This window comes from Carassius auratus, chromosome 1, assembly GCF_003368295.1.
Source record: "Carassius auratus strain Wakin chromosome 1, ASM336829v1, whole genome shotgun sequence".
Taxonomy (NCBI): domain Eukaryota; kingdom Metazoa; phylum Chordata; class Actinopteri; order Cypriniformes; family Cyprinidae; genus Carassius; species Carassius auratus.
The window spans coordinates 4,415,382-4,440,698 of record NC_039243.1 but is presented as its reverse complement, the minus strand read 5'-3'; the positions used below and the strand labels follow the sequence as shown (position 1 = coordinate 4,440,698).

At 43.3% G+C, this 25,317-nt stretch overlaps 3 protein-coding genes and 1 long non-coding RNA gene across 5 annotated transcripts in view; 3 read left to right on the top strand and 1 right to left on the bottom strand.

Annotated features, from left to right (window-relative positions):
* Positions 1-25,317, bottom strand: part of LOC113039050 (zinc finger protein 501-like) — an 847,435-nt gene that overhangs the window by 656,786 nt on the left and 165,332 nt on the right. The window lies entirely within an intron of this gene.
* Positions 238-11,535, top strand: LOC113042297 (ly6/PLAUR domain-containing protein 1). Its single transcript, XM_026201072.1, has 3 exons — positions 238-396; positions 2,023-2,163; positions 10,935-11,535. Exons 1-3 carry the CDS (start codon positions 354-356, stop codon positions 11,171-11,173), a joined length of 423 nt encoding a protein of 140 aa, XP_026056857.1. The 5' UTR covers positions 238-353; the 3' UTR covers positions 11,174-11,535.
* Positions 12,634-15,635, top strand: LOC113042717 (uncharacterized). Its single transcript, XR_003275619.1, has 2 exons — positions 12,634-13,428; positions 13,550-15,635. It is a non-coding gene; the product is annotated as an uncharacterized LOC113042717 (long non-coding RNA).
* cdc37 (cell division cycle 37 homolog (S. cerevisiae)) lies at positions 21,770-25,087 on the top strand. Its single transcript, XM_026197932.1, has 8 exons — positions 21,770-22,051; positions 22,320-22,601; positions 22,673-22,775; positions 23,208-23,323; positions 23,407-23,529; positions 23,773-23,955; positions 24,354-24,425; positions 24,500-25,087. Exons 1-8 carry the CDS (start codon positions 21,944-21,946, stop codon positions 24,629-24,631), a joined length of 1,119 nt encoding a protein of 372 aa, XP_026053717.1. The 5' UTR covers positions 21,770-21,943; the 3' UTR covers positions 24,632-25,087.

Below are 25,317 nucleotides of genomic sequence, written 5' to 3'. Positions count from 1 at the left end.
CAAGTATTTTGCCCTTGATGCCTGTACTATAGAGTAAAAAGGTTTGGTGTCTATATAAAAAAAAAAAAAAAAAAAAAACTAATTTTATGACCTCAGATACTTATTATGGGAAGACCTGAGCTCTCTTAATTTTGTCGTCCTTTTCCACAAAAACAAAAAAATAAAATAAAATAAAATAGAATATGGTACTACACTCCCTCCCTCCCTCCCTCTCTCTCTCTCTCTCTCCCTCTCCCCAGACGCGAGTCACGCCCGCTGAAGTCGGGCAGCAGGAGTCAGAGTCGCGCGCGCGGTGAGTCGTCGGTCGCGGGGATGGAAGCGGCGGATAAGCGGTGAGCGGCAGCGGCTCCGTGATGCGGCGGTGTGTGACTTTACTGCTGATCGCACTGACGGCGGGTGAGTGGATATTAAATGACTGATTCATGCTGAAAAACAGCAGCAGCGACTTTACTGAAGATCATTTAAATGACTGGATTATAATGAGCGGCCTGTGATTTTAATGAGCTTTAATCTTATGCCAAATTACACGCTGAAATAACAATAAAATAAAAAAAAATCCCAATTTTAATTAGGACAGTTAAATGACTGAGTTTTTTTGTATTCATTGGTTGAAAAGAAGAAAATATTGAGACTAAGAGATTAATTGTGCCTTCATTTGATAAAATAACGTCTTATCTAATATTTTAACGTCTAATTTTAATATTTTAAAGGAAATTAATAAATCTAAATGAATAGATTTATCGATGATGATTGAAACAGTGAAATATTAATTTAGTTATTGTGCGATTCACTTGTAAATTGGAAAGACGTTAATGATTTTTGTTTTTAAAGCAACTGTTCATGTGGAATGTTCCGTATTAAAAGCTAATTCAAATTACACGATAAAACACTCGACAGTATGGCTCATATTTCACCTTTTAAATAATGAAATATATTAATATATAAATATATTTTACTTACAATTAAACAAATTTCTCAGTTTACTTTGGAGTTTGATAGATTAGATTAAAACTACTCTTATGCTTTAAATCATCTTGTCCAAACTTAAATAAATAAACAAGCAAACAAAATAATAAAAATATTGATACTAATAAATAAAATGTTTTTATTACTCAAATCAGTATAAATTAAGGCAGTAAACAAATTCTACAATGATTTAAATTATGCTCATTGAGTGGAGAAATAGAACAATTTGACCATCTATTTTGTTTAAAGTCTCTAGGAGAATTACATCCGATTTCAGAGCAGCTGCAATATGAGTTATTCAGCTTATCATACTTGTTTTTTTTTTTATGAAGGAATGCAATGAATTCTGGAGATTACAAATAAACTTAACAAATTAATGAAATATATGTGTAATTTCTATTCATCAATTAAACAGTAAACAAATACAGTTCTCCTACACGGTCTGCCCGCGTCATTAAACAGAATTCACTGGATCAAATGAAATAAAAATCACTGTGTAAAAGTTAGGTGACACAGAGCTGAGTGTGTGCAGAATTTACAGGAGATGATGATAGGTGTGTGTATCTATGTCTATTTGTGTCTATCTCTGTGTGCGTGTGTGTGTATCTGTGTCTATTTGTGTCTATCTGTGTGTGTGTGTGTATCTGTGTCTATTTGTGTCTATCTCTGTGTGTGTGTATGTTTGTGTGTATCTGTGTGTGTGTGTGTGTGTGAGGGAGAGAGAGGGAGAGAGAGTGAGAGAGAGAGAGAGAGAGAGAGAGAGATGTATGTGTGTGCGTGTGTGTCTGTGTCTATTTGTGTCTGTCTGTGTCTGTTTGTGTGTATGTTTGTGCGTATCTCTCTCTGTGTGTGTGTGTGTGTGTGTGTAAGGGAGAGAGTGAGAGAGAGAGAGAGAGAGAGAGAGAGAGAGAGTGTATGTGTGTGTGTGAAGGTGTGTGTGTCTGTGTATCTGTGTGTGTGTGTGTGTGTGTGTGCGTGTGAGAAAGAGAGTGCATAAATCACAGCTGATGATGATGATGATGATGTGTGTGTGTGTGTGTGTGTGTGTTTGTGCAGGCATGAGCGTGGCACTACAGATCCAGTGCTATCAGTGTGAAGACGTTAGGCAGGATGACTGCACCTCGCCAGAGTTCATTGTCAACTGCACAGTCAATGTGCAGGACATGTGTCAGAAGGAAGTGCTGGTCATGGAGGATGGTAAGGATGCCGCATCACTTCCTGTGCTGCCTGTTGCTATGGTGGACTGCTAGTCTCATTAGCTGACTGATGATGATGATCATGGTGATGATGATCGTATGTGCAATGAAGACTGCTGTTCACGTAAAAAATCACTTTTATATTAATAAAATAATGAATCACTAAAAGAAAAGAATGCAATAAATGAGAGTGAGACAAATGACAGGCTGACATAGGCTGCCTTCATCTGCCCCCCGCCGCTCCTTCATCTGCTCTCACCACTCCTTCATCTGCTCCTTGCCACTCCTTCATCTGCTCCTCGCTGCGCCTTCATCTACTCTCAACACTCCTTCATCTGATCCTCGCTGCTCCTTCATCTACTCTCAACACTCCTTCATCTGCTCCTCGCTGCTCCTTCATTTGCTCTCACTACTCCTTCATCTACACCTCACCACTCCTTCATCTGCTCCTTCATCTACTCCTCAACACTCCTTCATCTGCTCCTCGCTGCTCCTTCATCTGCTCCTCGCTGCGCCTTCATCTACTCTCAACACTCCTTCATCTGCTCCTCGCTGCTCCTTCATCTGCTCCTCGCTGCTCCTTCATCTGCTCCTCACTGCGCCTTCATCTACTCTCAACACTCCTTCATCTGCTCCTCGCTGCGCCTTCATCTACTCTCAACACTCCTTCATCTGCTCCTCGCTGTTCCTTCATCTACTCTCAACACTCCTTCATCTGCTCCTCGCTGCTCCTTCATTTGCTCTCACCACTCCTTCATCTACTCCTCACCACTCCTTCATCTGCTCCTTCATCTACTCCTCAACACTCCTTCATCTGCTCCTTGCTGCTCCTTCATCTACTCTCACCAATCCTTCATCTACTCTCAACACTCCTTCATCTACTCCTCAACACTCCTTCATCTGCTCCTCGCTGCTCCTTCATCTACTCTCACCAATCCTTCATCTACTCTCAACACTCCTTCATCTGCCCCCCGCCGCTCCTTCATCTGCTTTCACCACTCCTTCATCTACTCCTCACCACTTCTTCATCTGCCCCTTGCTGCCCCTTCTCACCATTCCCTTATCTGCTCCTCACCACTTCTTCATCTGCTCTCACCAATCCTTCATCTACTCCTCACCACTCCTTCATCTGCTCCTCACTGCTCCTTCATCTATTCTCAACACTCCTTCATCTGCTCCTCGCTGCTCCTTCATTTGCTCTCACCACTCCTTCATCTACTCCTCACCACTCCTTCATTTGCTCCTTCATCTACTCTCACCACTCTTCCATCTGCTCCTTGCCGATCCTTCATCTGCTCCTCGCCACTCCTTCAACTGCACCTCGCCGCTCCTTCATCTGCTCCTCGCCACTCCTTCATCTGCTCCTCGCCGCTCCTTCATCTGTTCCTCGCCACTCCTTCATCTGCTCCTCGCCACTCCTTCATCTGTTCCTCGCTGCTCCTTCTCGCTGCTCCTTCATCTGCTCCTTACCACTCCTTCATCTGCTCCTTACCACTTCTTCATCTGCTCCTTGCCACTCCTTCTCACCACTTCTTTATCTGCTCCTCGACGCTCCTTCATGTGCTCCTCACCACCCCGTCATCTGCTCACCACTACTTCATCTGCTCCTCACCACTCCTTCATCTACTCCTCGCCACTCCTTCATCTACTCCTCACCACTCCTTCATTTGCACCTAACCACTCCTTCATCTGCTCCTCACCGCTCCTTCATCTGCTCCTCACTGCTCCTTCATCTGCTCCTCGACGCTCCTTCATCTGTTCATCACCACTCCTTCATCTGCTCCTCACCGCTCCTTCATCTGCTCCTCGCCACTCCTTCATCTGCTCCTCACCACTCACCGCTCCTTCATCTGCTCTCACCGCTCCTTCATCTGCTCCTCGCCAATCCTTCATCTGCTCCTTACTGCTCCTTCTCGCCGTTCCCTTATCTGCTCCTCACCACTTCTTCATCTGCTCCTCATCTGCACTTCTTCATCTGCTCCTTGCCACTCCTTCTCACCACTTCTTCATCTGCTCCTCGCTGCTCCTTCTCGCTACTCCTTCATCTGCTCCTCACCACTCCTTCATCTGCTCCTCGCCAATCCTTCATCTGCTCCTTGCTGCTCCTTCTCGCCGTTCCCTTATCTGCGCCTCACCACTTCTTCATCTGCTCTTCATCTGCACTTCTTCATCTGCTCCTTGCCACTCCTTCTCAAAACTTCTTCATCTCCTCCTCGCCACTCCTTCATCTACTCATCACCACTCCTTCATCCGCTCCTCACCGCTCCTTCATCTGCTCCTCACCAATCCTTCATCTGCTCCTCGCCACTCACTGCTCCTTCATCTGCTCTCACCGCTCCTTCATCTGCTCCTCGACACTCCTTCATCTGCTCCTCACCACTCACCGCTCCTTCATCTGCTCTCACCGCTCCTTCATCTGCTCCTCGCCAATCCTTCATCTGCTCCTTACTGCTCCTTCTCGCCGTTCCCTTATCTGCTCCTCACCACTTCTTCATCTGCTCCTCATCTGCACTTCTTCATCTGCTCCTTGCCACTCCTTCTCACCACTTCTTCATCTGCTCCTCGCTGCTCCTTCTCGCTACTCCTTCATCTGCTCCTCACCACTCCTTCATCTGCTCCTCGCCAATCCTTCATCTGCTCCTTGCTGCTCCTTCTCGCCGTTCCCTTATCTGCGCCTCACCACTTCTTCATCTGCTCTTCATCTGCACTTCTTCATCTGCTCCTTGCCACTCCTTCTCAAAACTTCTTCATCTCCTCCTCGCCACTCCTTCATCTACTCATCACCACTCCTTCATCCGCTCCTCACCGCTCCTTCATCTGCTCCTCACCAATCCTTCATCTGCTCCTCGCCACTCACTGCTCCTTCATCTGCTCTCACCGCTCCTTCATCTGCTCCTCGACACTCCTTCATCTGCTCCTCACCACTCACCGCTCCTTCATCTGCTCTCACCGTTCCTTCATCTGCACCTCATCCGCTCCTTCATCTGCTCATCAAATCTCCTTCATCTGCTCCTCGCCACTACTTAATCTGCTCCTCACCACTCCTTCATCTCTTCATCACCACTCCTTCATCTGCTCCTTGCCACTCCTTCATCTGCTCCTCGCCACTCCTTCATCTGCTCCTTGCCACTCCTTCATCTGCTCTTCGCCACTCCTTCATCTGCTCCTCGCTGCTCCTTCATCTGCTCCTCACCACTCCTTCATCTGCTCCTCAACACTCCTTCATCTGCTCCTTGCTGCCCCTTCTCGCCATTCCCTTATCTGCTCCTCACCATTTCTTCATCTGTTCCTCATCACTCCTTCATCTGCTCCTTGCTGCCCCTTCTCGCCATTCCCTTATCTGCTCCTCACCACTTCTTCATCTGCTCCTCAACAATCCTTCATCTACTCTCAACACTCCTTCATCTGCTCCTCGCTGTTCCTTCATCTACTCTCAACACTCCTTCATCTGCTCCTCGCTGCTCCTTCATTTGCTCTCACCACTCCTTCATCTACTCCTCACCACTCCTTCATCTGCTCCTTCATCTACTCCTCAACACTCCTTCATCTGCTCCTTGCTGCTCCTTCATCTACTCTCACCAATCCTTCATCTACTCTCAACACTCCTTCATCTACTCCTCAACACTCCTTCATCTGCTCCTCGCTGCTCCTTCATCTACTCTCACCAATCCTTCATCTACTCTCAACACTCCTTCATCTGCCCCCCGCCGCTCCTTCATCTGCTTTCACCACTCCTTCATCTACTCCTCACCACTTCTTCATCTGCCCCTTGCTGCCCCTTCTCACCATTCCCTTATCTGCTCCTCACCACTTCTTCATCTGCTCTCACCAATCCTTCATCTACTCCTCACCACTCCTTCATCTGCTCCTCACTGCTCCTTCATCTATTCTCAACACTCCTTCATCTGCTCCTCGCTGCTCCTTCATTTGCTCTCACCACTCCTTCATCTACTCCTCACCACTCCTTCATTTGCTCCTTCATCTACTCTCACCACTCTTCCATCTGCTCCTTGCCGATCCTTCATCTGCTCCTCGCCACTCCTTCAACTGCACCTCGCCGCTCCTTCATCTGCTCCTCGCCACTCCTTCATCTGCTCCTCGCCGCTCCTTCATCTGTTCCTCGCCACTCCTTCATCTGCTCCTCGCCACTCCTTCATCTGTTCCTCGCTGCTCCTTCTCGCTGCTCCTTCATCTGCTCCTTACCACTCCTTCATCTGCTCCTTACCACTTCTTCATCTGCTCCTTGCCACTCCTTCTCACCACTTCTTTATCTGCTCCTCGACGCTCCTTCATGTGCTCCTCACCACTCCTTCATCTACTCCTCGCCACTCCTTCATCTACTCCTCACCACTCCTTCATTTGCACCTAACCACTCCTTCATCTGCTCCTCACCGCTCCTTCATCTGCTCCTCACTGCTCCTTCATCTGCTCCTCGACGCTCCTTCATCTGTTCATCACCACTCCTTCATCTGCTCCTCACCGCTCCTTCATCTGCTCCTCGCCACTCCTTCATCTGCTCCTCACCACTCACCGCTCCTTCATCTGCTCTCACCGCTCCTTCATCTGCTCCTCGCCAATCCTTCATCTGCTCCTTACTGCTCCTTCTCGCCGTTCCCTTATCTGCTCCTCACCACTTCTTCATCTGCTCCTCATCTGCACTTCTTCATCTGCTCCTTGCCACTCCTTCTCACCACTTCTTCATCTGCTCCTCGCTGCTCCTTCTCGCTACTCCTTCATCTGCTCCTCACCACTCCTTCATCTGCTCCTCGCCAATCCTTCATCTGCTCCTTGCTGCTCCTTCTCGCCGTTCCCTTATCTGCGCCTCACCACTTCTTCATCTGCTCTTCATCTGCACTTCTTCATCTGCTCCTTGCCACTCCTTCTCACCACTTCTTCATCTGCTCCTCGCTGCTCCTTCTCGCTACTCCTTCATCTGCTCCTCACCACTCCTTCATCTGCTCCTCGCCAATCCTTCATCTGCTCCTTGCTGCTCCTTCTCGCCGTTCCCTTATCTGCGCCTCACCACTTCTTCATCTGCTCTTCATCTGCACTTCTTCATCTGCTCCTTGCCACTCCTTCTCAAAACTTCTTCATCTCCTCCTCGCCACTCCTTCATCTACTCATCACCACTCCTTCATCCGCTCCTCACCGCTCCTTCATCTGCTCCTCACCAATCCTTCATCTGCTCCTCGCCACTCACTGCTCCTTCATCTGCTCTCACCGCTCCTTCATCTGCTCCTCGACACTCCTTCATCTGCTCCTCACCACTCACCGCTCCTTCATCTGCTGTCACCGTTCCTTCATCTGCACCTCATCCGCTCCTTCATCTGCTCATCAAATCTCCTTCATCTGCTCCTCGCCACTACTTAATCTGCTCCTCACCACTCCTTCATCTCTTCATCACCACTCCTTCATCTGCTCCTTGCCACTCCTTCATCTGCTCCTCGCCACTCCTTCATCTGCTCCTTGCCACTCCTTCATCTGCTCTTCGCCACTCCTTCATCTGCTCCTCGCTGCTCCTTCATCTGCTCCTCACCACTCCTTCATCTGCTCCTCAACACTCCTTCATCTGCTCCTTGCTGCCCCTTCTCGCCATTCCCTTATCTGCTCCTCACCATTTCTTCATCTGTTCCTCATCACTCCTTCATCTGCTCCTTGCTGCCCCTTCTCGCCATTCCCTTATCTGCTCCTCACCACTTCTTCATCTGCTCCTCAACAATCCTTCATCTGCTCCTCACCACTCCTTCATCTGCTACTCACCACTCCTTCATCTGCTCCTCACCACTCCTCATCTGCTCCTCAACACTCCTTCATCTGCTCCTTGCCACTCCTTCATCTGCTCCTTGCTGCTACTTCTCGCCGCTCCTTCATCTGCCCCTTACCACGCCTTCATCTGCTCCTTACCACTTCTTCATCTGCTCCTCGCCACTCCTTCTCACCACTTCTTCATTTGCTCCTCACCACTCCTTCATCTGCTAATCACCACTCCTTCATCTGCTCCTCGCTGCTCCTTCATCTGCTCCTCACCACTCCTTCATCTGCTCCTCAACACTCCTTCATCTGCTCCTTGCTGCCCCTTTTCGCCATTCCCTTATCTGCTCCTCACCATTTCTTCATCTGTTCCTCATCACTCCTTCATCTGCTCCTTGCTGCCCCTTCTCGCCATTCCCTTATCTGCTCCTCACCACTTCATCTGCTCCTCAACAATCCTTCATCTGCTCCTCACCACTCCTTCATCTGCTCATCACCACTCCTTCATCTGCTCCTCACCGCTCCTTCATCTGCTCCTCACTGCTCCTTCTTGCCGCTCCTTCATCTTCTCCTTACCACTCCTTCATCTGCTCCTTACCACTTCTTCATCTGCTCCTCGCCACTCCTTCTCACCACTTCTTCATTTGCTCCTCACCACTCCTTCATCTGCTAATCACCACTCCTTCATCTGCTCCTCACCGCTCCTTCATCTGCTCCTCACCACTCACCGCTCCTTCATCTGCTCCTCACCACTCACCGCTCCTTCATCTGCTCTCACCGCTCCTTCATCTGCTCCTCGACACTCCTTCATCTGCTCCTTGCCACTCCTTCATCTGCTCCTTGCTGCTACTTCTCGCCGCTCCTTCATCTGCCCCTTACCACGCCTTCATCTGCTCCTTACCACTTCTTCATCTGCTCCTCGCCACTCCTTCTCACCACTTCTTCATTTGCTCCTCACCACTCCTTCATCTGCTAATCACCACCCCTTCATCTGCTCCTTCATCTGCTCCTCACCACTCCTTCATCTGCTCCTCAACACTCCTTCATCTGCTCCTTGCTGCCCCTTCTCGCCATTCCCTTATCTGCTCCTCACCATTTCTTCATCTGTTCCTCATCACTCCTTCATCTGCTCCTTGCTGCCCCTTCTCGCCATTCCCTTATCTGCTCCTCACCACTTCTTCATCTGCTCCTCAACAATCCTTCATCTGCTCCTCACCACTCCTTCATCTGCTCATCACCACTCCTTCATCTGCTCCTCACCGCTCCTTCATCTGCTCCTCACTGCTCCTTCTTGCCGCTCCTTCATCTTCTCCTTACCACTCCTTCATCTGCTCCTTACCACTTCTTCATCTGCTCCTCGCCACTCCTTCTCACCACTTCTTCATTTGCTCCTCACCACTCCTTCATCTGCTAATCACCACTCCTTCATCTGCTCCTCACCGCTCCTTCATCTGCTCCTCACCACTCACCGCTCCTTCATCTGCTCCTCACCACTCACCGCTCCTTCATCTGCTCTCACCGCTCCTTCATCTGCTCCTCGACACTCCTTCATCTGCTCCTTGCCACTCCTTCATCTGCTCCTCAACGCTCCTTCATCTGCTCCTCGCCACTCCTTCATCTGCTCCTCACCACTCCTTCATCTGCTCCTCACCACTCCTTCATCCGCTCTCACCGCTCCTTCATCTCGTCCTCACCGCTCCTTCATCTGCTCCTCGCTGCTCCTTCATCTGCTCCTAGCCACTCCTTCATCTGCTCCTCACCACTCCTTCATCTGCTTCTCGCCAGTCCTTCATCTGCTCCTCGCCGCTCCTCTCTGCTCCTTCATCTGCTCTCACCACTCCTTCATCTGGTCCTCGCTGCTCTTCCATCCTCTTCTTTATCTGCTCCTCACTCAAAAACATCAGAATTAATGAGTCCTGGTGGACTTTGACTGCAGTGAGTGCTGAAAACTGATGAAAGCTTGTGTTCATTTCAGTGAGCTTTACGCTGGAGTTATGCTACTGCTCACGCAACGCTTCTTCAGATGCTGATCTGAGTTCAGCTCATGTGAGTTCCATTCCCTGTAAGAAAGCAGTCCAGACTACTGATGATGTACGGTCTACCTGTTACAGTAAAAAAAAAAAAATTGCTGGACATGAGTGCTTGTGTCATACTGCCATCAAATAATCCATCAGTACGAACTACATTCCCCTTCAAATTTTACCAAAATTATAATAATATATCAGAGAGGCAAAAAGATAAACACAAGTTTTTTTTCTCAAATCAATCAATAAGTCTAAGGCAAACAACAGCCTGTCTTTTTTATTTGATTAAATTTTATTTGTATTTGGTAGTTCTGTTTGTTGTTTCCGGGTTGGGATCATCTCTTCTCAGGTGTACTGGATCCAGACTGAAGTTTGTGTAATTTCTAGTTAACATGAGATTTCAATCCCAGCAGAAACAGAAAAAAACAAATAGAGAAACAAGTTACTCAGTTTTTGTCTTTTGATAAAAATATTCTCAATATTTCATCAGATTCTGTTCATTAATATTATTCCATTTTACTCTTACTAAAATGCCATGGTAATTTCATTAATGTTCAAATTAATATGCTTGAATATTTGAGTTATTTCTGAATTCCCTTGTCAACCAAAATATAATTTTTTAAGCTGAAGTAAGTGCAGCGATGTGCCTTTTGTTTATGTGATTTGCCCTCTAGTGGACTGTCGATGTTAAACAGCAGCTGTGGATCTTTTTAGATTTAATATTTAGAATTGAAATTTAATTCAAATTTTAATTAATTAATTAATTAATAATAAATACATAATAAATTGGTCACAAATTTAGGCTCTATTGATGGATCTAATTCAAACACTGTGTACGTCAAGCACTATTTAATCTCTATATTTCTGGTAACATTCAGGACAGATGTGAGCTGTATTCGTGTTATTTCTGAGATTCACATTATCGTGAGAGTATGCGTGAGCATACCAGCACACCTCCTGTCTGTAGGGTCACTATTGTGAATGTGTGTTTGTGCAGGGATTCACTACAGGAAGTCATGTGCGTCGTCAGGGGCATGTCTGATCGCATCGTCAGGCTACCAGCAGTTCTGCACGGGGAAGCTGAACTCCGTCTGCATCACCTGCTGCAACACGGCGCTCTGCAATGGCCCACGGCACAAGCGGAGAGCCGCATCCCATGCCGGCGCCACAGCCTCCATAAGCCACTACATCGCCCCTCTGCTCGGCCTTTTCCAGCTCTACCTCTGCTCGCACTGACCAGCACACGTCTGATGTGTGTCTGTGTGTGTGAAAGAGAGACTCACGGGACGGAGCGGAGTGACAGAGACATCTGCTGGCAGGAGCAGCTCTCACAAATTACAGATCCTGTCTTCTTGCTTTCCTTCATTCTCATTATTAATGGACATTTGGGCGGGCCTTCCTCATTTAATCCCACCAATCACAGCACATACACAGAGAAAAACACCCGTGCTTAACTGAGAGCAGGACAATCCTCATCATCAAACATCATCAGCTAGAATTATCTCTAGACATTACTCAACTATAATTTATATCATTATAGTTCTCAATTACATTATAAATTCTACATTTAATTCTATATCTATATTGTAACAGAGCCATGTATAACAATATATATATATATATATATATATATATATATATATATATATATATATATATATAATTCAATGTATCATTTATCATAGCCATGTATAGGCACTTTTAAAATCCAAGGACAAAAGATGCAGTTCACTGAACACACATGGGCATATGGGGCATGTTGTCACACTATTGGGTAAATTGAGTCACAATGAGGACACGTTATGAAAAAAAGCCCACCAAGCTCTTGTTTTAGCAAATTGTAATGTATATATGATATTAATGAGGAGATCTAAAGCAGAGCACTTTAGCTGCTGCTACAGATCTTACAGTTATCTTACAGGTCCATATACATAAAGACCCACATAGTAACATTGTGTCGGCCCAGATCCGGCCCACATCTGGCACCCGTGGAAAGATGATCTGGCCCACATGCAGCGTGGAATCATGGCACTTGGGCGGACCGCTCCTGTTTGCCAGATTTGAGCCACAAGCAGGCCATAGCAATGCCACATATCAGCCAAGAGTAAAGAAATTAACCAGAAGTGGACCTTATCTGAGCCAAAAAGGCAAACACACCGTCAGAGTAGCTAAAAAAATACAAAAGATAGTATAAGAGTTAAGAGCCCAACTAATTTAAACACTAATCACTGTTATGGTGAAACACAGTGGAGTTAAACCTCTGTTAATTCTCAATAAAAACTTTTGTAGATGTCTAACAGAAATAAAGTCAGTCTGGTTAGTAATAAGTGAAGCTGGTAAAGCTGTTTGTGGAGTTGTTTAATCCTCCTCTGGTGAGATCTCCAGAGATTTAATGTCCTCTTTTATCTACAGTTGATTTCATCTAAGGTTGTGGCTGAAGTCAGTTGTAGATCTTGTGTTTCTGCTCATCTCTTTTTCTGTTCTCTTCTTTCCTTCAGTGATTCTGCTTGTTAACAGGCTTATTAAGGCTGAAATTACTTCATATTTAATATATACACAGATTTTGTGGCTCAGATAAGGTCCATTTCTGGTTAATTTCTTTACTCTTGGTTGACATGTGGCATTGCTATGGCCTGCTTGTGGCTCAAATCTGGCAAACAGGAGCGGTCCGCCCAAGTCCCATGATTCCACGCTGCAAGTGGGCCAGATCATCTTTCCACGGGTGCCAGATGTGGGCCGGATCTGGGCCGACACAATGTTGCTATGTGGGGAACCAGTCATAGTTTTGGAGATTACATATATTTAATCAAATGTGTTTGATTACATGTGTGTGAGGGATAATATACAGTCATTATCTCTAAATATTGGCTTCTCAAATAAAATCATGGACAGCATTTGATTTGAGTTTAAATTATTTTCTGACTTCACACATATAAAGTTATGCTCTTCCTCAATATTTTGTCCTTATTTCCATCACAATGTCTAAAGATCATATACTGTACTGCAGAATAACCTAGGAATTGTTAACCTTATTTAGATTTTAATTTAAGTTGATTTTATCCCCTCATTTTAAGCATTAGGTCAATCAATTTTTTTACTTTAAATTTTCCAGAAATTAAAATTTAACATATCATTATACTTCTCCAAACACATGCACATGCACTAAAGCAATAATGTTGTCAGCATTACTTTATTAATCTTAAATACAAGCTTTATAGCTTTAGGGAGTGTGTATGTGTTTGTCAGTGAATGAGTGACTTTGTGTGTGTGTGTGTGTGTGTGTGTGTGTGTGTTTCTCGGACTGCAGCTCTACTGCTGGAAACCCAGAGGGCTTCATTAAAGCAAACTCTACAGGAAATGTGAGAGAAACCATCATATAAACGCAGGGACACTGGTCTATTTTTATCTCAGTATTTTATAACTGGATCTGAATGGAGCCGCAGCTGTAAGATCTAAAGCTGCTGTTAATCACAAGTGGCTTCTCATCATTTGTAAGTGCTCTGATCTTATGAGTGTGTGTCAGTCGCTGTGTTCGAAACTGCATACTTCCCTTCTATATGGTAGGCAAAAAGCAATAGGTGAATCAATAATTATGACACTTTTCAATCCCAGGAGGCCATGTGAGAGGATGCGTCATCATCAAATATGAAAGAGAACAGTGATGAGGCGGTTTACACATGTGAGTATTAGAAACCAAAAACACGGTTTCTTGTGTTAAAATAACATTTCTTGAGTGACTGTAGAGTGAACCGTTGAATTGCTGAAGGTGTAGAGATGCTAAAGTGTCTAGTATATCCATGATTGTGCTTTAAAAACATATTTTATTGTGCATAGCTTACTGAGCTCCAGTAAGCACACGTACATCTCCAAAGTGGATTTACACAAAAGCATATACAGTACATCTTAAAGACCCTTACTTAATGTCTATTTAACATCTGACAGGAAAACATTCGATAAGAATTGCAGATGAGCTCATCCCAACACGAGTCAGGCATCAGAGTGAGAGATGTATGTGTGTGTGTGATGAGCAGGCCGGTGGAGTAAATGATAACAAGTAAGTAAAAGAAAGAATCTAAATGTAAGTAATGTAAAAAAAACAAATAAATAAAATCTACATAAAGTAACTAAACACAAGTTGTCGATTTTATCTGTCCATTAGTACTTTTGATAAATTGAGGAGCATTTGTGTTGGACAAAAGCCAGTAAACACAACATATTGTTACATTTTCACACAAGGGACATGTTTTAACCGCTCTATTTATTATAGTGATTTTATGAATTATAGAGTTTTAATTGGTTTTCATGTTTCTTATGTGCATTTTATGCCTCTTAACCCTTTTAGTGTGTGTATGTCTTTAAGAACTGTATGGTTGGCCTGTCAGATGATCAGTCATATAAATCAGGCCCAGGCCCATGCCCAGGCCATTCACAGCTTCCAATCACACTCGGACTGTGGAGTTTCGTTTTCATTGGACTTACCTTTCTGGATCACTTACAGCAACTTGGACACTGCTGGACACTCAGGACTCAATGACATACTGGGATTCTTGGACTGTTTTTAAGGTATGGACAAAATACCTGTATTCTTTTAACAGACTGAGTTTACTTGGTTTAATAGTGTTGTTTTTACGTCTTTTTATTTGAACCTGTAAATACACCATTCTTATTAATAGGGCTATATGATTAATCGCATGCAGTTGTCATGATGTCGTGATCAGTACTTAGGCAGTATGCGTCTTTTCAGTGTTACTGTTCATTTAACTGATGTAACTTATTTTGTTACAGCAAAAACTGAGAAAAATGTCATCAGTTGATGTACATCAGGTTGACGTACTCTCTCTCTCAGACGTGTGTCTTAATTTGATTAATAAAAAATCTATTTCAAGGGCTGCAAGATTAATTGCATGCGATTGTCATGTGTGTCTCGTCAGTAAAGATGGTTTTGTGATTAGCGGTAGACATTTTTAGAATGTTTTCAGAGAATCTTATCCTATCTTTTGAGAGAATGTTCTGGGAACAAAAACAAAACTACCCACTAAAACCATTAGCAATCCATGTTCTTAGAACATTTTAGAACAAAACAAAATCTAGCTGGAAAGTGCCCTAACCCTAACTCCATTTGAAACCAAGTAATGGACATTTACTGCTAATCACAGAACCAGCTTTGGTGAAGAGACACGCATGACAATCGAATGCGACTAATTGTCCAGCCCTAATTTCAACCAAGGTAAATTGTTGCTGTATTGTGTATTATAGACTTTTAATTGGTTTTCATGTTTCTAATGTCCATTTTATGTCTCTTAACCATTTTAGTGTGTGTATGTCTTCAAGAACTGTATGGTTGGCCTGTCAGGTGATCAATGCTTGGGTTGCTTTGCAGCTCCTGGGTCGAATGTAACAACCCAATGTTTGGGTAGTTTTTGTATTACTCAGACCTTGGGTCAGATGTAACCCAGCAGTTGAATTATCGCTGGGATTTTGATTCTCTTCTGGAGAGAGCAGTTATAATTGTTGTATTCATCTGTAAATTACATGTTAGTATAAATTTTATTTTATCTATAAAATGGCTACTATGCTGTATATAGTTGAATTTTATGCAGAGCAACATGGATCGCAAACTTTAATGATTGTCGCAGTCTTTTCTCGTGATGGAAAAGCCTGATACTTTGCATAAAATAAACGATTTTATTCACAAGCATACAGAATACAAACACTTTGGATGTTAAAACATTTCCTCAGAGATTTTCTCTGTTTGATTTTGGGCAGGTTATAAAGGCAGTCGCAGTATATTTCGGCTATGACTGAAACGCAGGAGGGCAGTCTCAGTCGTGAGCAGTTCCCCGCCAAACAAGACTCTAGCTCGGGCATGAGAACACAGTGCAACGCAGTGCAGTTATGGTGGAAATAGAATAACAGAGACTGGTTAATAACATAACATGTTCATAACATGAGAAGGCAGTTCTCCTTTGACCAGACAAAACCAGCAGTTCAATTCCAGGCTGCAGCAAAGTCAGATTGTGCAGAAGAATCATCTGTTTCCTGTGGTCTTGTCCTGGTGGTCGTCTGAGACAAGGTCTTTACAGGGGATCTGTATCTGGGGCTCTAGTTGTCCTGGTCTCCGCTGTCTTTCAGGGATGTAGAGGTCCTTTCTAGGTGCTGATCCACCATCTGGTCTGGATACGTACTGGATCCGGGCGACTGCAGTGACCCTCTGATTTGGACACAGACTGGATCTGGTGGAAACGGTGACCTCGGAATAAGAGAGAAACAGACAAATATTAGCGTAGATGCCATTCTTCTAATGATGTAGAAAGTACGGTGTTATGGGAAGTGTTTCCGGGTTCATGTTTACCTAATTAATGCAGCCTAAAAATCCTTTAACGGATTTGGATATTAAAAGCATATTAGTATGTTATGTGTAAGCCAGGTTAAAGAGATGGGTCTTTAATCTAGATTTAAACTGCAAGAGTGTGTCTGCCTCCCGAACAATGTTAGGTGGGTTATTCCAGAGTTTAGGTGCCAAATAAGAAAACGATCTGCCCCCCGCAGTAGATTTTGATATTCTAGGTACTGTGAAATTGCCTGAGTTTTGAGAACGCAGGCCGTAATTTTGATATATTTTTGAGATGGAAAAATGCAGTTTTACAAATGCAAGAACGTGGCTTTCTAAGGAAAGATTGCTATCAAATAGCACACCTAGGTTCCTAACTGATGACGAAGAATTGACAGAGCAGCCATCAAGTCTTAGATAGTGTTCTAAGAGTTTTTAGGTCCTATAATTAACACCTGTGTTTTTTTTCAGAATTTAGCAGTATGAAATTACTCGTCATCCAGTTTTTTATATCAACTATGCATTCCGTTAGTTTTACAAATTGGTATGTTTCACCGGGCAAAAAGAAATATAGAGCTTAATAACACTGTGTTTCCTGATGATATCTCCCAAGGGTAACATATAAAGCGTGAAGAGTATCGGCCCTAGTACTGAGCCTTGAGGTACTCCATACTGCACTTGTGATCGATATGATACATCTTCATTCACTGCTATGAACTGACGGCAGTCATATAAGTATGATTTAAACCATGTTAATGCACTTCCATTAATGCCAACAAAATGTTCTAGTCTATGCGAAAGAATGTTGTGGTCAATAGTGTCGAATGCAGCACTAAGATCCAATAACACTAACAGAAAGATACAACCACGGTCAGATTATAAGAGCAGGTAATTTGTAACTCTAAGGAGAGCAGTCTCAGTTCTATGATACGGTCTAAATCCTGACTTTTTTGCAGCCTGGAATTGAACTGCTGGTTTCGTCTGGTCAGTGGAGAACTGGCCCCCCAACTGAGTCTGGTTTCTCCCAAGGTTTTTTTCTCCATTCGGTCACCAATGGAGTTTCGGTTCCATGCCGCTGTCACCTCTGGCTTGCTTAGTTGGGGTCACTTCAGCTACAGTGATATTGTTGACTTGATTGCAAATAAATGCAAAGACACTATTTATGCCGAACAGAATTCAATGATGAACTGCCTTTAACTGTCATTTTGCATTATTGACACACTGTTTTACTAATGAATATTGTTCAGTTGCTTTGACGCAATGTATTTTGTTTAAAGCACTATATAAATAAAGGTGACTTGACTTGATTTGACTTAATCCATATGAAATTGTGAGTTAAATTAGATAATTTCTGATAATTGAAAAGAAACTGTGGGCTTAAAGGGATAGTTCACCCAAAAATGAAAATTATGTCATTAATGACTCACTCTCATGTCGTTCCAAACCCGTAAGACCTCCGTTCATCTTCAGAACATAGTTTTAGAACTGCTGTGTAGAGAGAACTGAAGATGAACACTGAGCCAAGCCAGATAATGAAAGAACGATTGAGTCATTCTTGAGTTAAAAACCGTTTCTGTCGGATGCGTCCGATTCGAGAACCGAGGAGCTGATGGTAACTGCGCATGTGTGATTCAGCGTGAAGCAGAATGACACCCTGAGCGTCTGAACTGAACTGATTCTTTTGATGATTATTTCTGAAATAATTTTGTGCTAATGTTATGAGCGCGGGTAAACCGAAGGCTTGAATAAAGGGCAAAAGAACCAGTGACCCGTTTTCTTCAACCGCTTTATTGAATTGAACTGTTCGAAAGAACCGCTTTGCGGAAAAGAACCGAACTTCCCATCACTACTGGTGATCCGAAAACGGATACAACCATTGACTTGAGAACGAATCAATCTTTCGTTCTTTATCTGGCTCGGCTCGGTGTTCATCTTCAGTTCTCTCTTCACAGCAGTTCATATTCTGGGATATTGGTTTATTTTAACTCGGAGGGAGTGACAGCCACATTAAAAAAGTTCACAGCTTAAGTCATTTGTGGATTAATGCGTATTGGAGACGCGAACTGTTTAAAACAATTCAATTCGATTCGGTGAACTGGTTCAAGAAGAACCAGTTAAATCAAATGATTTGTTCACAAACCGGATATCACTACACTTGAACGCGCTCACAACAGAGCCGGAAGAGAAGACAATGCTGAATCAATTTTTAGTTTTTGCTTTTTTTGGACCAAAATGTATTTTTGATGCTGTAACAATTTCTAACTGACCCTCTGATGTCACATGGACTACTTTGAAGATGTTTTATTACCTTTATGGACATGGACAGTATGCCGTACATACATTTTCAATGGAGGGACTGAGAGCTCTCGGACTAAATCTAAAATATCTTAAACTGTGTTCCAAAGGTAAACGGAGCTCGTACGGGTTTGGAATGACATGAGGGTGAGTTATTAATGACATCATTTTCATTTTTGGGTGAACTATGCCTTTAACATGGCCTTTTTTCTTGCTCTCCTTAGAGTTACAAATGATCTGCTCTTATCATCTGATCGTGGTTGTATCTCTCTATTAGTGCTATTGGATCTTAGTGCTGCGTTTGACACAATTGACCACAGCATTCTTTTGCATAGACTTGATCACTTTGTTGGCATCAGTGGAAGTGCATTAGCATGGTTTAAATCATACTTATATGACCGCCATCAGTTTGTAGCAGTGAATGAAGATGTATCATATCGATCACAATTGCAGTATGGAGTACCTCAAGGCTCAGAACTGGGGCCGCTACTCTTCACGCTTTATATGTTACCCTTGGGAGATATCATCAGGAAACATGGTGTTAGCTTTCACTGTTATGCTGATGATACTCAGCTCTATTATTTCTTCGCAGCCTGGGGAAACACACCAATTTGAAAAACTAATGGAATGCATAGTCGATATAAAAAACTGGATGACGAGTAATTTCTTACTGCTAAATTCAGAAAAAACAGAGGTGTTAATTATAGGACCTAAAAACTCTGCTTTTAATAACCTAAAACACTGTCTAAGACTTGATGGTTGCTCTGTCAATTCTTCGTCATCAGTTATGAACCTAGGTGTGCTACTTGATCGCAATCTTTCCTTAGAAAGCCACGTTTCTAGCATTTGTAAAACTACATTTTTCCATCTTAAAAATATATCAAAATTACGACCTATGCTCTCAATGTCAAATGCAGAAATGTTAATCCATGCATTTATGACCTCAAGGTTATATTATTTTAATGCTTTATTGGGTGGTTGTTCTGCACGCTTAGTAAACAAACTACAGCTAGTCCAAAATGCAGCAGCAAGAGTTCTTACTAGAACCAGGAAGTATGACCATATTAGTCCGGTCCTGTCATCGCTGCACTGGCTCCCTATCAAAAGTTGTTTAGATTTTAAAATATTGCTTATTACTTATAAAGCCCTGAATGGTTTAGCACCTCAGTATTTGAATGAGCTCCTTTTACATTATACTCCTCTACATCCACTACGTTCTCAAAACTCAGGCAATTTGATAATACCTAGAATATCAAAATCAACTGCGGGCGGCAGATCCTTTTCGTATTTGGCGCCTAAACTCTGGAATAACCTACCTAACATTGTTCGGGAGGCAGACACACTCTTGCAGTTTAAATCTAGATTAAAGACCCATCTCTTTAACCTGGCTTACACATAACATACTAATATGCTTTTAATATCCAAATCCGTTAAAGGATTTTTCGGCTGCATTAATTAGGTAAACCAGAACCGGAAACACTTCCTATAACACCCAATGTACTTGCTACATCATTAGAAGAATGGCATCTACGCTAATATTAGTCTGTTTCTCTCTTGTTCCGAGGTCACCGTAGCCACAAGATCCAGTCTGTGTCCAGATCAGAGGGTCACTGCAGTCACCCGGATCCAGTACGTATCCAGACCAGATGGTGGATCAGCACCTAGAAAGGACCTCTACATCCCTGAAAGACAGCGGAGAGCAGGACAACTAGAGCCCCAGATACAGATCCCCTGTAAAGACCTTGTCTCAGAGGAGCACCAGGACAAGACCACAGGAAACAGATGATTCTTCTGCACAATCTGACTTTGCTGCAGTCTGGAATTGAACTACTGGTTTTCGTCTGGTCAGAGGAGAACTGGCCCCACAACTGAGCCTGGTTTCTCCCAAGGTTTTTTTCTCCATTGTGTCACCGATGGAGTTTCGGTTCCTTGCCGCTGTCGCCTCTGGCCTGCTTAGTTGGGGTCACTTCATCTACAGCTATATCATTGACTTGATTGCAAATAAATGCACAGACACTATTTAACTGAACAGAGATGACATAACTGAATTCAGTGATGAACTGCCTTTAACTATCATTTTGCATTATTGAGACACTGTTTTCCAAATTAATGTTGTTCAGTTGCTTTGACGCAATGTATTTTGTTTAAAACGCTATATAAATAAAGGTGATTGATTGATTGATTGATTTTTTTTTTTTCATAGATCATTAGAAAATAGGAAGGTGGAAGTCAAATTATGTCATCAGTGTGATTTTTATTACAAAATGACAGTTATACAAATCCTGCGGACCACTGTTTTCACTATATATTTTATAATATTTATTGAATATTTTATTTTATTATGCCATTTATATCATATATTGGATAGTTATGAATACATTTTTGTAATTTAAATGGTAGAAAACCTTGATTTTGACTGCAAAAAGCACTTTCCCTGTGTACGTGGCTGTGGGGACAAGCGGTTTTGTGACTCTTGGAATTCTTTATAATTAATTAAAAACAAATATGGCCACATTTATGGTGCAAGAATGTCTAATTGTTCAAATAACAAATAGTTTTATTTTAAAATATATAAAAAATTGTAACCCTAATTTGTTTTTCAATATTAATATTTCTGTAAAGTCTACGGACAAAAAAATGGTCGTTTCTGTAGAATGACCCAGCTGCATAAATCCAACATATGCAAGAGCACTAATAATGAACACAACATGTTCATCTCAATTAAAGCTAGCAAAACCCTCATCTTCCTCATTTAATATTATAAATACATTTATTAAAGATAAATAAGTTCTTTGTAACAGTAAATGTGAAATGTGCGTCATGATATGATTTGGTTTTTACATGTTGAGTTTTTGATCAGATGGTCCAGTTCTGATTAAACAGAAGGAGTTCAAGATCAGAACTGGGTCTCACTGAACTTAATTATTATACAAATGATTCCAATAAAACATAGCAAAAGGTGAGATATTTTCTTTTAGGCGTAAATCTCTTATTTGATAGGTTTTCGTATTTTATAGTCTTATTTCATATAACTTATAATTGTTTAGTCATGGTTCAGCATACACACTTAAACAGACCTGATGCAAAGTTATTGGTTTAATAATAGTAAATAATAATAATAATAATAATAATAATAATAATAATAATAATAATAACTCGACAGGCTTGAATTCGGCTCCAGACAGTGACGTCCCGCTGATTCGTCGCGCTCGGTGATGACCTCACGGTAAGCGGAAGTGAAGAGAGTTCCAGAAAGAGCTCGGGTGCGCGAGACACAACAACAAGAACTCCGATAACAGTAACAGCAGCCAAACTTTATAACGGACTCAGACGCCTAACTGACAGAATCGTCATCTTCGTGTGTTTATTGAGTGTCCGTCATGACGACCATCGATTACAGTGTGTGGGATCATATCGAGGTGTCCGATGATGAAGACGACACACACCCGAACATCGACACACCGAGCCTGTTCCGCTGGAGACACCAGGTGTGTGTGTGTGTGTGTGTGTGTGTGTGTGTGTGTGTGTGTGTGTGTGTGTGTGTGTGTGTGTGTGTGTGTGTGTGTGTGTGTGTGTGTATGTTTATATGAAAGAGAAGGAGAGAGAGAGAGAGAAAAAGAGTGTGTGTGTGTGTGTGTGTGTGTGTGTGTGTGTGTGAGAGAGAGAGAGAGAGAGAGAGAGAGAGAGAGAGAGAGAGAGAGAGAGAGAGAGAGAGATTGTTTGTGATCTAGAGTGTGTGTGTCTCTCTCGTCTCAGGCTCGTGTGGAGCGGATGGAGGCCTTCATGAAGAAGGGAGAGGAGCTGGAGAAGAGTCTGGCAGAGAGCCGCAGGAAGCTGGCGGAGGCACAGCGGCGTGTTCAGGAGCTCTCCTCAGCGTCCACACCGGAGGCTAAAGCTGATCTGACCAAAGCTCAGGAGGAGGAGAAGCAGCTGAAGAAGCAGGAGAGGTCGTGGGAGAAGAAGATGCAGGAGCATCGAACTGAGGAGAAGAAGATGCCCTGGAACGTGGACACGCTCAGCAAGGAGGGCTTTAGTAAGGTGCGTCACGCCTCCAGCACACGCTAGTGCTCCAGAGACACGCGACTGACACTCTGTTGTCTGTCTTTCAGAGCGTGGTCAACGTCAAGCCGGAGAAGGAGGAGACGGAGGAGGAGAAAGAGGAGAAACACAAAACTTTTGTGGAGAAATATGAGAAACAGATCAAACACTTCGGTGAGCTGCTCTTCAGTGTGTCACGCGTGTGAAAGTCTCTGCTAGTGTCACAATGATAATGTAGTCAATACCAACACCTTGATTCTCTTTACCATAGAAAAACTACTGTTTTATTTACTCTGAATGTTTTAATGTAACTTTTAATTGTAGTTTAATAATGGATTATAATGTTAGCACATAGCCTTCAAATACTCTATACTCTAAGATGTAAACATTGCATTAAAAAGATCAAATGAAAGTAACAAAATAAGAAACACTTTAGCGGTAACAGAATGAGTTGCATGATTAAATAAAACGGCATCAGGAAGAATAAACGAGTGCTTTGACCACATTTACACGGCAGCATTTCAAGACCTCTGCGTGCAACACAAGTTGGTCGCAATTTACACTCACTCCAGTCTTCATGACGTGTGTGTGTGTGTGTGTGTGCAGGGATGCTGCGGCGCTGGGATGACTCTCAGAAGTATCTGTCTGACAATCCTCACCTGGTCTGTGAGGAAACGGCGAATTATCTGGTCATCATGTGCATCGATCTGGAGGTGGAGGAGGTAACGCTGTGTGTGTGAGCGTGTGTGAGTGTGTTGTTATGTGAGATATGTGATTTACCCATGAATGTGTGTGTGTGTGTCAGAAACACGCTCTCATGGAGCAGGTGGCCCATCAGACCATTGTCATGCAGTTCATCCTGGAGCTCGCCAAGAGTCTGAAAGTCGATCCACGTGGCTGCTTTCGCCAGTTCTTCGCCAAAATCAAGGTGTGTTTGTGTGTGTGTTTTCTCAAGGTCTGTGTGTGGAGGGATTTATCACAGCGACCATATAGAGTGTGTATTGATGGGAATTCTGTTATTTCATATGTATGCATGTGAAAATGCAGCGCAGGAATGCTGAAAGTGTTGGACGTGTAAGACAGATAAGAGCTGATAAAGAGAAACACGTCCTGCTCTTCATGTCAAATTGACTGTCAAATAAGACAATCTTCCTCCATGCTGTGTGTTCAGACCGCAGACCAGCAGTATCAGGACGCTTTCAATGACGAGCTGGAGTCCTTTAAGGAGCGAGTGCGTGGTCGAGCCAAGATCCGCATCGAGAAAGCCATGAAAGAGTACGAGGAGGAGGAGAAACAGAAGCGCCTGGGTCCCGGTGGACTGGATCCGGTGGAGGTGTATGAGACGCTGCCTCCGGTGAGACGCACACACGACACGGTGCACAGACCGTGCTTCTGATCACCTCCAGCAGAGTCGCTTTTCAGCACAGGATAACATTATATGATAACAGTTTGTTTAATGGGATTAAATAAAGAATGAAAGAAATAATTAGCAGTATAAACACTAGAAGTGATATTGCAGTCAGTTTGTGCTCACTGGAATCACAGAAAGTCGGAGCAGGTGAAGTGTGGATGATTCAGAAGACTACACAGGGTAGTTGTACGGCTGAGCAAATCAAAGTGAAAGTGAGGTGACATTAAGCCAAGTATGGTGACCCATACTCAGGATTCGTGCTCTTCATAGCTTACCTGCTAACGCTTCCTGCGGTCATCGCACTGATGTTTTGGTAAAAGCTTCTTCCTTCATCCCTGCAGGAAATGCAGAAGTGTTTCGACGATAAAGACATTCAGATGCTGCAGGATGCCATCAGCAAAATGGACCCGACGGTCAGTGTGTGTGTTGTGTGATGCCAGAGTCGAGATTGCATGGATGCTTGTCTGATGACGTTTGACTCTTGCAGGAGGCCAAATACCACATGAAGCGCTGCATCGACTCGGGATTGTGGGTCCCTAACGCACGAGCGGACGAAGAGGGAGATAAAGAGGAAGGCGATGAGCCGCAGTATGAGGAAGTTAAGAAAGAGGATCAGTGACCCTGGGTGTGACACCTGACCCCGTCCTCACCCGTAACGGAGGTCAGAGCAGATTCAGAGTTTGACCCCAGAGCCACCGTGATGAAATAAGTGCTGAAGACACTGGAGCAGATCTTGAGCACGTCTCTCTCTTCCTCTGTACTCTCATTATCACTGTTTGTTATTTATGCAGTTGCCTGTAGACTCTCTCCCAGCGTTTCCGCTTTCTTACGCCATCCTCCAGCTCATCTAAAGTGAGATTGTGTGTTTTGGGCTTGATTGGCTATTACTCACATGTGAATGAAGATCTGCAGTATTATAGATAGAGGAAAAAGTCCAGATGAATACTAATAATGAACTGATTTAGTTGTCGGATGCTGGTTTTGTGTCTTTTTGTTAATATTATTCACACTGCTCTGTTAGTACTGTATGTTCAGTTTGTTTCAGAATAAAGATGTAGGCTGATGGGAAATCTTAGTCTGATTATGGCATACATTTATCTGTACGTGTGTCTCCTGATACTCTAGCTGCAGTAATGATGGCATTATCACAGTAACGACAAGATAATGGTAGAAATGTCTATATTTGGTAAATCTAGTTTTCAAAATGAACCAAACAAAAGAAGGCCTCACTGCTGCTGGATTATAAATTACAATAATATAGAACATGTTTTAAGTATTTATAATTCCCTAAAATGGATTAAATCT

Bases quoted from the DNA above. Each gene is read 5' to 3' on its own strand.
- LOC113042297 (XM_026201072.1), top strand. From the start codon at position 354: ATGCGGCGGTGTGTGACTTTACTGCTGATCGCACTGACGGCGG. The intron at 397-2,022 runs GTGAGTGGATAT...GTGTTTGTGCAG, and splicing joins GCTGATCGCACTGACGGCGG to GCATGAGCGTGGCACTACAG. The intron at 2,164-10,934 runs GTAAGGATGCCG...GTGTTTGTGCAG, and splicing joins AGTGCTGGTCATGGAGGATG to GGATTCACTACAGGAAGTCA.
- cdc37 (XM_026197932.1), top strand. From the start codon at position 21,944: ATGACGACCATCGATTACAGTGTGTGGGATCATATCGAGGTGTCCGAT. The intron at 23,956-24,353 runs GTGAGACGCACA...TCATCCCTGCAG, and splicing joins TGTATGAGACGCTGCCTCCG to GAAATGCAGAAGTGTTTCGA. The intron at 24,426-24,499 runs GTCAGTGTGTGT...TGACTCTTGCAG, and splicing joins TCAGCAAAATGGACCCGACG to GAGGCCAAATACCACATGAA.